The sequence below is a fragment of the Aristolochia californica genome, unplaced genomic scaffold (genome assembly GCF_029961685.1).
Source record: "Aristolochia californica isolate CCGP_79_NKW_82.1479 unplaced genomic scaffold, dmAriCali1.0.hap1 SCAF_6, whole genome shotgun sequence".
Classification (NCBI taxonomy): Eukaryota; Viridiplantae; Streptophyta; class Magnoliopsida; order Piperales; family Aristolochiaceae; genus Aristolochia; species Aristolochia californica.
This window is the reverse complement of record NW_027182257.1, coordinates 35,506,277-35,518,925: the sequence shown is the minus strand read 5'-3', so window position 1 is coordinate 35,518,925 and position 12,649 is coordinate 35,506,277. Positions and strand designations below refer to the sequence as shown.

General features: G+C 36.9%; 1 protein-coding gene across 1 annotated transcript; it reads right to left on the bottom strand.

The window, feature by feature from the left end:
• Positions 1-3,897: 3,897 nt before the first annotated feature.
• Positions 3,898-12,027, bottom strand: LOC137934117 (ABC transporter G family member 45-like). The gene is made up of 22 exons (XM_068778351.1): positions 11,954-12,027; positions 11,712-11,832; positions 10,532-10,611; positions 9,989-10,073; positions 9,720-9,879; positions 9,582-9,646; positions 9,362-9,412; positions 9,134-9,224; positions 8,750-9,051; positions 7,587-8,185; positions 7,336-7,496; positions 7,091-7,194; positions 6,714-6,877; positions 6,441-6,639; positions 6,013-6,345; positions 5,648-5,938; positions 5,442-5,525; positions 5,184-5,317; positions 4,860-5,087; positions 4,606-4,777; positions 4,251-4,505; positions 3,898-4,167 (listed from the first exon to the last, which is right to left on the bottom strand). The coding sequence occupies exons 1-22, from the start codon at positions 12,025-12,027 to the stop codon at positions 3,898-3,900; spliced, it is 4,023 nt and encodes a 1,340-aa protein (XP_068634452.1).
• Between the last annotated feature and the right edge of the window lie 622 nt (positions 12,028-12,649).

Here is a 12,649-nt window from a genome sequence, read left to right as displayed (position 1 = left end):
AACAAAGCCTTAATCAACAAACTTAGCATGTGTGAGTTAAACAAGGCAAATTAACGCAAAAATTGAATCTTTAATGGCATCACATGTGCACGTGAATTTAAACTCTAGAGCACTTGAACTTGATGCCAAAAATGATTTAATGACCTGACTCAATCAATTAGGCAACGAAAGAAACTCTTACATGCACTAGAAATAGAACTCATTGACGCAATTGCATCAAACCCTAAGTTAGGGTTTCAAGTTTCATAGGAGATGCAATATCTCTTAATCCGCAAAGGCATAGAAGGAATCACTCAAGAGGAGTTTTCAGAAACTCCATGATCATGAAATAAATAAAATCTGGCCTAGTTTGATGAGTCTTAAATTGATTTTTTTTAAAAGGAGTTTATAGAAGATTCTCATGGAGCAAAAAAGATTCATAAATATAATTTTTTTTTGAAAAACTCAAATAGAACCTTTAGAAACTCAAAGAAAGATCATAAAAACACAAAATTTATGAATATTTATCTACCTTAAGAGATTTCTCAAAAACATAGACGTGTGTACTAAACTTCGACTTAGTTACAAATTCTGCATGGTTCCTTTGCATGGCATGTGTTGAATTCCTCTGAAGTTTCATGAAAAAATTTAGAGTAGCTTCAAATTAAAATCCTAGAATCCTGCTCTGCATATTAAATTCTAGGGTTTTATAAATTTAAGTGTTTAATGGAGAAGAATAGACAAGAGAACAAAAGAGAGGTGGTGAGAAAATTGAGAGAGAAGACGACTATGAAAGGCTGAATTAGAGAGCATGTTGAGGAGCTCCCCCTTAGGTTTAGATAAGGGCAAACTCCTCTCAAGAATGAATTTATATCATAAAGTTCAATAAAAATTATATGAGTCCCCTTAGGCTCCTTTCAAACAATGAAAAAGAAAACTGAAGGGCGACTTAAAGAAATACATCATACTTCTTAACAATCTTCTTGCTTTTCAAGTCAATCGGTGTAGATTGACTTGTTGTTTTGTTGTAAATCCCTTTCTAGGTCTAGGTGGTTGTACCTAAAGTTGTTGGCCTTAAGTCCAAAGGTGGGTTGGCTAGGTGTTGTAAAGGAACCAGTAAGGTTATCATAGTGGATCATTTTAACTTGAAGGCAAGATTCCTTGAGACGAGAGTGGTAATCTGAAATAGTGATTTGAACCACTATACAAAAAAAACCTTGATGTAGTGGATTTATTCATGAATTCTATTAAAATATGAAAATATGGTAAACCTATTCACCCTCCCTCCCTTTAGGTTTACTTGAAATAAATTCTTTTAAATATTAATCCAGACAATTAGAAGCCCACCTTGAACCTTCTGGCTGCAAGTATTTCGTCAATGCTACAATTTATAACAAACAACATGACAAAGGAATGCAGATTTTTCTTCACATTGATGGGTTTAAGAATTTACAACTCAATTCTTACTCAAAATATAATTGTTATGGTGCAATTACTCAAAGAAGTTCTAGCTATTGTCTCTATGGCAAATTAGAAGCAAGACTCATAACACATAGGTGGTACACCAGGTGCAATTGAAGTTGCACTAGAATATTTCACCATTGGCTCATTTTGATACACACAAAACACAATAACAACCTAACTACCAACATAGTATTTCAAATTAAGGTCAGTTCAAAACACAATAATATCCTTGCCACTGGCATAGTATTTCAAATTAGGGTCATTCCCAATACCTACCACTTTCATGTCCTCTCCAATTAATAAGTGAAGAGATCAGTTGGTATTGTTAGACCCATGGTAAAATCATGGTCGTCTCCATTATTGTGATGATTAAAAAAGGGTTAGCTTGAAAGTTTGCTACTAACGGTGTTATCAGTGTATTTTAGACATGCCTTCCAAAGTTCAAGATAAAAAAATGATCAATCAAGTTGCCAAGTCAAGACCCAAAGCAAAAACATATTGAAGATTGTTCTTGAAGAAGAACTTACACAAAGAAGAGACTTGTAGACCTAGAGTAAAAGTCAAATAGAACACCTCAAGAACTCTAGCTATGTAAGTACATAGTCAACCAAATTGCTATTTTTTAAGCACAATGAGCTTTACAGTATGAAATATTTCAACACCATTTTTTAGCCGAATGCATAAATCCCTTAAGATAGACTATATCATGCTTAAATGTCAAAATAGTACATTGGCTTATGACATTATCGATCAACCTATATAGGCTTGATAAATCATTCAAAATGTACTCTGACATAACTTAAAAAGCATGATCGATCATTGGTGCAAGCATGATCAATCATAAAAAATGTTGCTAGGAAGATGCTATAAAGGATGGTCGATCATATAGAATTCTACATAACTAGTGCGATAAAGGATGATCTATCAATAGAAATGGGTTGATGAATCAATGAGTTTTTTGAAAGGCTAAAAATTTATTGATTGATGCTCTGATCAATCAATAGGTCTTAGGGAACAAAAAGTATAGAACTTATACATGGTAGATGGATCATACATTTTCATTGATTGATCAACATTTTTTGTAACTTTTTGAAAATGGTAAAAAATGGCTACTTTCACCGGGAAACTTATATATAGGCCCTCAAATTCATAGAGGACTAAAAGTTGAGCTTAAATTGCTATACCAACCTCTGAAAGATTAATTTTGAGCTAAAATTCTAATTTTAACCATTTGAAGAGAAAAACTCCAAATTTAAACCCTTTATTTTCTCTACACTCTCTTTGCATTCAAAGTTCCATCAAGCTCTTATATATTTCACTTCTCATGAGTAAAGTTTGGACCTCACTAGGAGAAAGACTATCTCTTCAAAAGAAAGTTATAAGTTTGATTTTATTTCTTGTATTTTTAACTTTCTTTAATAGAGGTTCTCTAGTACCTGAAAGTTAGAAGAATTGGCATTTTAAATCCTGAAATCTAGAAAGGGACTACACATGAGAGCCAAAATCTACTCTTAAGGATAAATCTATTTGTGTAATTGGGGATTACATGCTTAAAGAGAGTTTGAAATCTCTTCGCAATATTTAGGTAATAGAGCATATTAGTGGAATTTTCCCAAACAATAGTTCTTGGGCAGTGACTACCACTAAGGTACATTGAGATAAAAAATCATTGTCTTCATGTGGTGTGTGTCATTTTATTATTACACACTAAACACTTAATTTTTAATTTAGAATCTTGATTCATCTCCTCTTCATAAGCCACATGGGCCAACGGGAATTACTTGGTTTAAGTGTTTCTTTCTTTTGTTTTCACGTATATCGGTTATAAGATAAAAAATCTCAACTGATGAATAAATTAATGAACACAAAATTATTTCTTCTCCTATTTCAGGTTTAAGTGCCGAGCGTTTGTTTTCATGGCATGCTACAATTCCGTCATGTTTGAATTTTCAGATGTTTTCAGTGCTGATGTAACGATAATTTGTGTTAATCCTAGCATAAAGACAAGCTTTGAAGTGTTAACCCTTCAATTCCAGGTAAATTTGTTCTTTCATTAGATGTTCTTCTCTCTTTTCATTTTCTGTTCTTTTTGAGTCTCAATATTATTTTTTAAGAAAGTTTCTTCATTTATTTGTTGCACTCGTGTTTGCATTTTTTGAATTGGTTTGGGATCGAAAGAAAGGTTGACTCCTGCAATTTCAGTACTCTTCTAATTTTTCAAAAACAAAGTAACCCAAATGAGTAATTTTTTAGATCAATAAACACTAATGATATAAAAAAAACAGATTTTGAAGATCAACAAAAAATGTTTCTTCTTCACCTCCAAAATGCACCGAGCAGTCCACACTTCATCACCTAAAGAGATCCTAATTGTAGAGCGTACAGGGAATACCCACTGTGAGGTAAAATTAACTTGAAGATGCTGAAATTTCAGGTTCTTATTTTTATATTTCTCTATCTTCTTTGGAAGTTCAGATGTTTGATGCTGATACCATATACAAACAGGAAAACAAATATTATTACAAAGTGCAGGGACAACATCAATCCCAAATGGTTAGAGCTTAAACCCATGTAAGAGTTCAGGAATTCTTTAACGGTCTGATCCGGTAGCCCTGGCACGTGGATGAGATCGGTTCTGTCTCCCAGCTGAGAAATCATCAAACCATAAACAGTCCATGCAGCAGGATCGGCCCAGTAGAACCATCTCCACCACTTTGGGATCATCTGTGCCACGGAACAAAAATCCTGGAAGCTAAGAAAAAGGAAAGAGAATAGATAAAAAGAGTTGGATGAGGCAAGAGTCATACTGGTCTGGCGATGAAGAAACCTGAGAAAAGATTCCACATAACAAAGATGAGGAATGAGAGTGCAGCGGCTATTTCCTGGTTTGGTGTGAACGAAACAGTCATCATCCCAAACAATGCGAAGTAGACGAAGTTGAGGAATATGAAGGAGAGAAACCAGAGGAATTTTGCTACTTCCCACGGGAACCCAATCATCCAATATACACTGAAGGTGTAGATTACAACTTGAATGATAATGTATGGTATTTCAATAGCCACCTGTAGAAGTAAATGTCAAGAGCAACGATGAAAAAAAGCTCAGCATCAGCATCTATATCACAGCACAGTAATTTCGATAAGTTCAAGATCTTTAATATACCTGAGCAATAGCATAAGGCATGGAAGAATACATTCGGGCTGATGTTTCCCTGTAAAAGACAGTTCGCTCCAGCCCTACAATAGGTTGCACTGTGCATGTAATTGGGAATCCAAGAAACAAGGCTGATCCATATATCGCTCCTAAAATGTTGAAGAGGTCTTGAGCCTTATTTCTGTTGTTGCAATAGGTTGTTCATGTGAGAATGGAATTTATACAAACAAATCAAACAAGAAGAAGTAGGGTTCAAGGCTTACATGTTTGAACCAATATCCCAAAATATGGTGCCAAAGAGGAAGGAGGCCACAACTGTGTTGGCAAAACGAAAGACATTATGTTCAGGGTCTTTCCAATAGGACTGATTCTGTTTCCACAAACATGCTATGCACTGAGTTCGGAAGCTCTGTGTGTACTTGGATGGGAAATGGAGGTCCTCTAAGTGTGATTTTGGTTTGCTTAGCTCATTCACAAGTTCCTTGTTTTTCCTTCATTCAAATACATAACAAAGCTCAGACAATTATCTTTAAATGGGTGATAATTCTGCAGTAGCCTAACGTTAATAAATGATTTGATGATCTTACACGTATAAAGATGACTGTGAGAAGATCTGTGCAAAGTCAATATCAAGCTGAAACTCCATTGCAGGAGAGCTCACGTCTAACATCCATGCCGCTGGGTTTTGTCCATCTTTGATCTTTGGAACGCCTGGAATACCCTGTGAACAGATGTGGTTGTGATAGCATCTTTGATTTTTCATGTCCTAGGAAAAGATATTGCCGTTGGAAAGAACAAACTCTTCTAAAGAACTCAAATAATGCTTAGCAATCATATCTCCTCACCTCAAAGTACTGTATCATGTTCTGTGACAAATGGCCAAGAGGTCCACCATAGATGAGTTGTCCTCCTCTCTTCATTAGTAGCAACTGCACCAAATTTTATCAGAAAACTTTCTCTAGGCTTCTACTGGTAAGAATGGCTTCCTTTGGTATTTTTTACTGTTATTATATCTTATCCATGTATTGTACTTAGAAATTTCAGGACCCACCTCATCAAAAGCTTCAAATATCTCTATGCTAGGCTGATGAATGGTGCACACAACAGTTCGTCCAGTGTCAACTGTATTCCTCACTGTTCTCATTACAATCGCTGCAGCTCGGGCATCCAATCCGGTCGTTGGTTCGTCCATGAAAATGATTGAAGGGCTGGAAACCAATTCCACTGCAATTGTTAACCTTTTTCTTTGTTCAGTGGAAAGGCCACTAACCCCTGGAAGGCCAACCATTGCATTCTTCAATGGCTTGAGCTCAACCAAGCCCAAGACTTCTTCCACAAATGCCTGGGAAATACAAACATCCACTCAAACCATAATTAACTTCTTAAGGTCACAGGCTGAAGGTGAGAGAAACTTACTTTTTTTGTTTGGCATTTAATTTCTGAAGGCAATCGTAGCCATGCAGAATACTGAAGTGACTCATTAACAGTAACAAAAGGAGAGTGAATGTCATTCTGTTCACAGTAACCTGAAATCCTGGCAAAAGTTTCTTGTTGTTTTGGATAACCAGAGATAGTAATTCTTCCTTCTGTATATCCACCTGTCTTTCTTCCCGCTAGAACATCAAGTAACGTTGTTTTGCCAGCTCCTGTTACCCCCATTAATGCAGTTAGCACTCCAGGTTGGAAAGCACCACTGACATCCTTTAGAAGCTGAAGCCTTTTACCATGAAATCCATGGTTTCTCATTTCCTGATACAGAAAATTAGATAACATTCAATTTATTTTGTCATGGATTATATTGAAGGGGTAAAAAGTTACTGAATACAATCAGTAGAAGTACGTACTGTGGGCATGTCAACAAAGTAACTAATGTGACTGAAAGCAAGAGTAATAGGTTGAAAAGGCAAAACCATCCCATTTTTTGGAGTTTTAACATCTTTTTCATCCATGTTAGCATTTATGTTCTTCTTGGTCTTTTTCTTCTGATTGGCAGGAGCCGGTAGAAAGGTTTGATGTTTCTTTGGAGCTGAAATCGACAAGGGAGACAGTCAGCAAGGAGAAAATTTATTAGTATCAAGTGAAGTGGATGCTGTATGTATGGATATGATATCATACCCTTGAAATATTCTAAGCCCAAAATGCTTAAGACATTGAAGAGAAGAGAAAATCCCAGTAAAGCGCCAACTGAAATCCAATACCAGTGCCACTCAGTAAACATTCCTCTTGATCTAAGAATGGCCTTACCAATAGTATCTTCATCAACACTATTGTCTTGTATTGGCTGTGATATAAAATAGACTAGTCAGAATCTGGTTTTAGTCAGAAGCACTTGCAGCAGAAATTGATATAAACATCTTTCTGGAAGGAAAAATTATGAGGAAAATTGCCCAAATTGATACATAAAGCGCTATCAATATGCCATAGATCCTGGAATCCACATTATCGAGTTCCTGCTTAAGAGTTTCATTCACCTATCCTGTAATGCAAAACGTACCATGTTCCACCTATCGTCAAGGAATTCATTGATTGCAACTGCATTCTGAGCATATGTCAAGGGAGATACCCAATAGGCCCATGCCCACCATGACTTGAGATTATCTGTGTAGGGATGAAGACATAAAACAGTCAATAAACCTGACATCCTTGCGAAAATAAAAGAAGGAAAAAGGATACTATTCCTGCTTTGTAGAAATACTTCCAACAAAATTACAAACATACAGTAGTTGGATAATTTCTGACCTCTTGAGATGACAAAGCCTCCTAGAATATATAACGCCACTAGTGCTGCTGTGCTCAGCATGTTGGACACAACTTGGGTTCTTCCTATGATGGCAATTAAACGGAAGAGACCCATTGACATCTGATGGACAAGAAAGAGGGCCAACAATTGCTGAAAAAATCTACAGAAAACAACAGAAGGAGAAGTGAGAGTGTTAACATTATTTTCTCATCAAGCTTATACTAAGTAAAAAAAAGAAAGAAACGATTACCTTGTTACAGAAGGTGCAAATCCAACTGTGAAATATGTCAAGGTAGTCCATATTCCTGACTCAATCAAAGACATGGGGATGCTCAAGAGGAAAATTGATAAGAGGAGAGCCCATCCTGGTAAAAATAACAATTCTCTTTGCCTATAGAAAATTGGCAGCCTTAGAACTGTCATAGTAAGTTCTGTCATGCCATTAAACTTCACAATGACAACTCCACAAAAAATAACTCCCATATACTTATTTCCATCAGTGATTGAACTGTGCTTCATATTAATTCTAAGAAACACTGTCATCACCACTAAAGCTAAAAATGATATCTGAACAATCTTGAATATGTGTGTTGGAGAATTTCGCTTTATGAGGAGTACTTCCCTGCTGAAGCATGCCTTGAGGAGCTTCCACTTGGGAAGCTGATACATCTCTTGTGAAAGAGTGGAAGAGTCATTTTTGGGTTGACTGTAGGGTTGCTGTAACTCCTCTTTAATAAACATTCCAAGTGGGTAGGAATGGAACGATTTGACAAACTTCTCTACTGGAATATATTGATAAATATTTTGCTTATCAGACCAGTACTGCTCCTGATCCATCTTTGAGATCACCTGTTCGTGAAAATCATATATTTATATGTTTAGTTGGTGACAGTTTTATTGTAATCTTCATGGACAGTCAAAATATTCTATTGATTATTCAATGAAAAATGTGACTTTAGTCTACTATGTTTTACTGAAGTCAGGAATCAGAAAGGATAGGTATGGAAGCCGTTCTAAGAGTTACTCTCAGGAAATTATTGGAGTGATGGTTCACTGTCTATCTGGGTAAAAGGGTGGAACTAAATGCTCAAAGCCTCTAGGACCCTGGGTAATAGCAAGTGTCTGAGTTCTTGGAAGTAGGTGGGCTGGAGAGATTGTAGAATGTGCATAAATTCCTAATAATCTCCTTTATGTTTCAAGTGGACTTGGCAATGCTTCAATACCCATGGGTAGAGTTGCTCTTTTTTGGCTTTAAGACAACCACTATCATCAACTTGTCATCATAAGCAGATATTAACTACTTGCAGTTACTGTCAGTGAAGCTGTTTTGCCTTTGAGACAACCACAATCAATTTATCATCATCATAAGTAGATATTACTTACTAGGGATCGTTGAAGTTACAAATAATTTACCTCTTGGAGGAAGTCTGCGGTGCTCTTTCTTTCAGGACAACTGAAGCCCATAGATGCAAAAAATTCAAGAGCAGTTTCTCGGGGTCCCTGGAAGACAATCTGTCCCTCACATAAGAGGATAATATCATCAAAGAGTTCAAACGTTTCAGGCTGTGGTTGAAGCAGAGAAATGACCACGGTGAAATCCATCAAGTGAACCATCTGACTCAGGAACTTGATGATCTCATAAGTTGTAGAGCTGTCCAATCCGGTAGATATGTCATCCATGAAATAAGTTCTTGCTAGCCCCACCAGCATCTCCCCTGTACCAAAAGACTTCCATTACATGGAGGATCTCACATGGTTGTAAGCCAATTTGATTAAATAATTGATGCGATAAATTACCAACTGTGACTCGCTTCTTCTGTCCTCCAGAAATACCCCTTCTCATAGCATCTCCTATCATGATATCCGAGCACTCTGACAATCCCAATATCTGCAAAGCAGAAAGACTATGAATGGGTAAAAGGCAGACGGATTTCTGCATTTTTTTACTTTCACGTATTGTATCGACTTCGATTCAAGTGTAATGCATTTTTTTTCATTCCAAGAATCGTTAACGATAAATGGTACCTCGATTACGTATTCTGTTACGAAATTTCTTCCTCCATTGTCCTTTGTGACCTGTAATCGACACGGGAACTCAGAAATAAGATTCTTTTTGTAATTTACGTATTCTCTCCGTTTTTCTTTTCATAATTAGGGGTTGTTATTTTGATCATTTCTCATAGTTTGTGGCGATAAACTGTCGAGTTCAAGAAACAAGAAAAATGAAGGTATCCCAAGGACATACCTTGACGAAGGCGTCAATTTCTGGGTCAGCTTCAACATCTGGGTTTGCACCTGTCACCATCGTCTCTGTCAAAAATGCAAGTTCGATTTCATTTGTGTGACTATTAATGAAATTCTCGGACGACAGAAGGTATCCTACCGGTAGTCTCTCCGGCATCTAGCATGCGCCTCGCAAAATCCAGCGTCTCTCTCACCGTCATCTCTGCGTGGTGGAAGTCAAACTGACTAACATACGCACAGGTACGTTGCGGGATGAAGTGGCTCATGTCTTGGCCGTTGTAAGTTACGCTCCCTTTTACCTGTTACAATTGACTTTAATTAATCGCCGTCGCTCACCTTCTACCATTGATGGCAGTCTTTACGACTAGCTCTATCACCATCTCTATAATAGAAACAGGTGCAGCTTACCCTTAGGCTTGAATCCAGTTTTCGAGCTAAAGCACGGAGGAAGGTGGACTTTCCAGAACCCGGTGGCCCGAGAACAAGAGTCATCCTGTCAGATATACGAATTACGACATGCAGATTTTGGGGACTTCAATGTGATGTAAATGAAGATGATTCAAACGTCAGTCTACTATGAACTTATAAATGCTCAGGGATGTGGCATCGCAATCAGACCAGTGATGGGTTGCTATTCGTGCACTTCGTCTGTTTCTGTGTTTTTTTCTTTGTACGGTAAATGGTGAAGTTGAGGATAATTTCCTTCTTTATATGTTGGAAAATAGAAAAAGCACCGACTAGTACTGTGCAAGAACCTCTGTTCATGACTGTCTTTTAGTCCTTGAATTGCCATTTCTGTATATTATGAGTAGAGAAGAGCAATTCATGCTATTGTGTAGAAATCTTCTAGGATTGATTATAAGTCCTTGCTGTCCCTGCACCTTGAATCAACGTAGAGACTGGGAATTAAGCAGATACTAAGAAAATTAGTTAACCACACAGAAGACATACCTGGATGGCCTTATGATCCCGCTTAATCTATCAAGAATCTTCAGAGGCTTCTTCCTTGATGCAAGTAAACCTAAAACTTCCTGTCAGCATTAAAAATATTTGTCATTGTTAAAACTATGGTTGTCTCAGTAGCTATCGAAGAGCATTATCTCCTCCATTTGGTGAGCTCACCATAGCTTAATGGCACATTAAGCTGGTCAGGTGTTTTCAAAAAAATTCTTCTGTTTAACGTGCAAGGAAATTTAGTACAATAAATTCTTTCTACCAAAACTCGTTTGATGTGGTATTGGGACAGGTTACTGATATAGAACGTATAAGTAATTCTCATTTTTCCTTTTTCATTTTTGCTCTTATAAAGAAAATTTGTGGGCTTACTCTGGGAAAGATTAGCAATCCTTTTCCCTGGAATTTTCAATCATCTAGCTTCCAATTTAGCCCAGTTTTTTGTTTGAAATTTGACCAGTCTGTGTTGCATATTTTATACTAATTTTCTCCCCTTTAAACAAAGGAGATGAGAAAGAGACGAAGATCTCATTATGCTGTTTACATTTTAAATCGAATAATTTATTTTTAGTCAAAGTAGAAAACTATATATACATGTAAACAGAGACAAGTACTCGAGAAGATCTCTTTTCGGATTAGTCTCCTTTCGGAGAACCTCATCCAACTTCCATGAATTTTCACTTGATAACCAACTTTCGGATTTCTGTCCTTCATTTAGGAATATCTCAACCTTTCTCTGGATTTCTTACTTTACAAGATCACTTTTCGGATTTTTCTACTTCACATCCGAAGGTTGAGTACCATTTGCCTAGATTTGTTACGTTCACACCATTTCTGGTCACTCTTCTTTTCTTTCAGATTTTTTTTTCTTCTTTTTTCCACCTTCTCTGCAGACTGGATTCATATGCCCATAATTAAAAAGAATTTTTATGATACAAGCAGATCATAGAAATAACTCCTCAATCTTGCAAAACGTCAAGCTTTGAGTGGAGTCACTATCAATAGTAATGATCAGTTAATGGATTCTCGACAAAATATACGATAGATATAAACCCTTGTGCAGAGCTTACATTCAGAGGCATTTTGGGATTATATAAACGGAAGAAAGAGGTCAGTCGTATTTTAACAGTCTTTGTCAAGAAACGGAAGAAAGAACTGAAAATGGAAAACTCCAAACCTGAGTAAAGTTGATGGTTGTGTTAAGCAGAGTGGGAAGAGCTCGCCCACCATACAGCACGTCGGCTTCTACACACAAATCCTCGAAACGAACTTCTATCTTCGTCGCACTGATGCCCAACCTGCAAAAACAAATACCACCAACAACCCATGCCAAAATCAGCTCTTTCTTTCTTCCAAAAGAAAAAAATATCCATATATATAGTTCTCCAGTGGAAAACCCATCCCATGGACGGTTCTTGCCTAGTTTTCCTGTCTCGCAATCTGCAAAGGAGCTCTTCATTCTCGGAGTGCGTTATCCTTCTCATGCTATCCATACGTTCCATGGTTAGCTCTTCTTCTTCGTCCTCTCTCTCTTCTGCTCGAGGCCACTTGGCTTTCCTTTCTGTCTTCTGTTATGTCCTCTCTCAAACAAAGGTGGTGAACACCTTCAAGTATTTGTACTCTGCACAGAGAGAGAGAAAGAGAGAGTCCTCCAAAGAGAACTTCACAGTTGCATCAACGATCATCAATGTGATTTGATTCTTTCTTAATGAAGAGCGCCACCTGCCTGTGGTCCCTATATACACGGAGTGGGTTTTCGTGATTCTGTTTATGGGGTACTTTATTTGTTAGACCTATTGGCCATGGAGAAAGATAATCTGTCTTTAATGGTGAAAATAGGGAGCAGTCATATTTCTCAGTTTATTGTTAGGTTGAGGCCAGGTATGTTTGGAGGCTTGGTGCTTAACTTTCATCTTTTTCTATTTAAAAAAAATGGTAAAAACACCCTTAGCGATCATTTTCGAACAATCGTTTGGACATTCTAAGTAGGTTGCCATATTGAAGTACGTTTTATAAAAATGCTTTTTTTTTTTTTTTTTTTTGGAAAATGTCTTGGTTTTTCATTAGCTATTCAGAAGGTTCAAAAAATTATTTTTTCCACTTTATAAGAGTAGT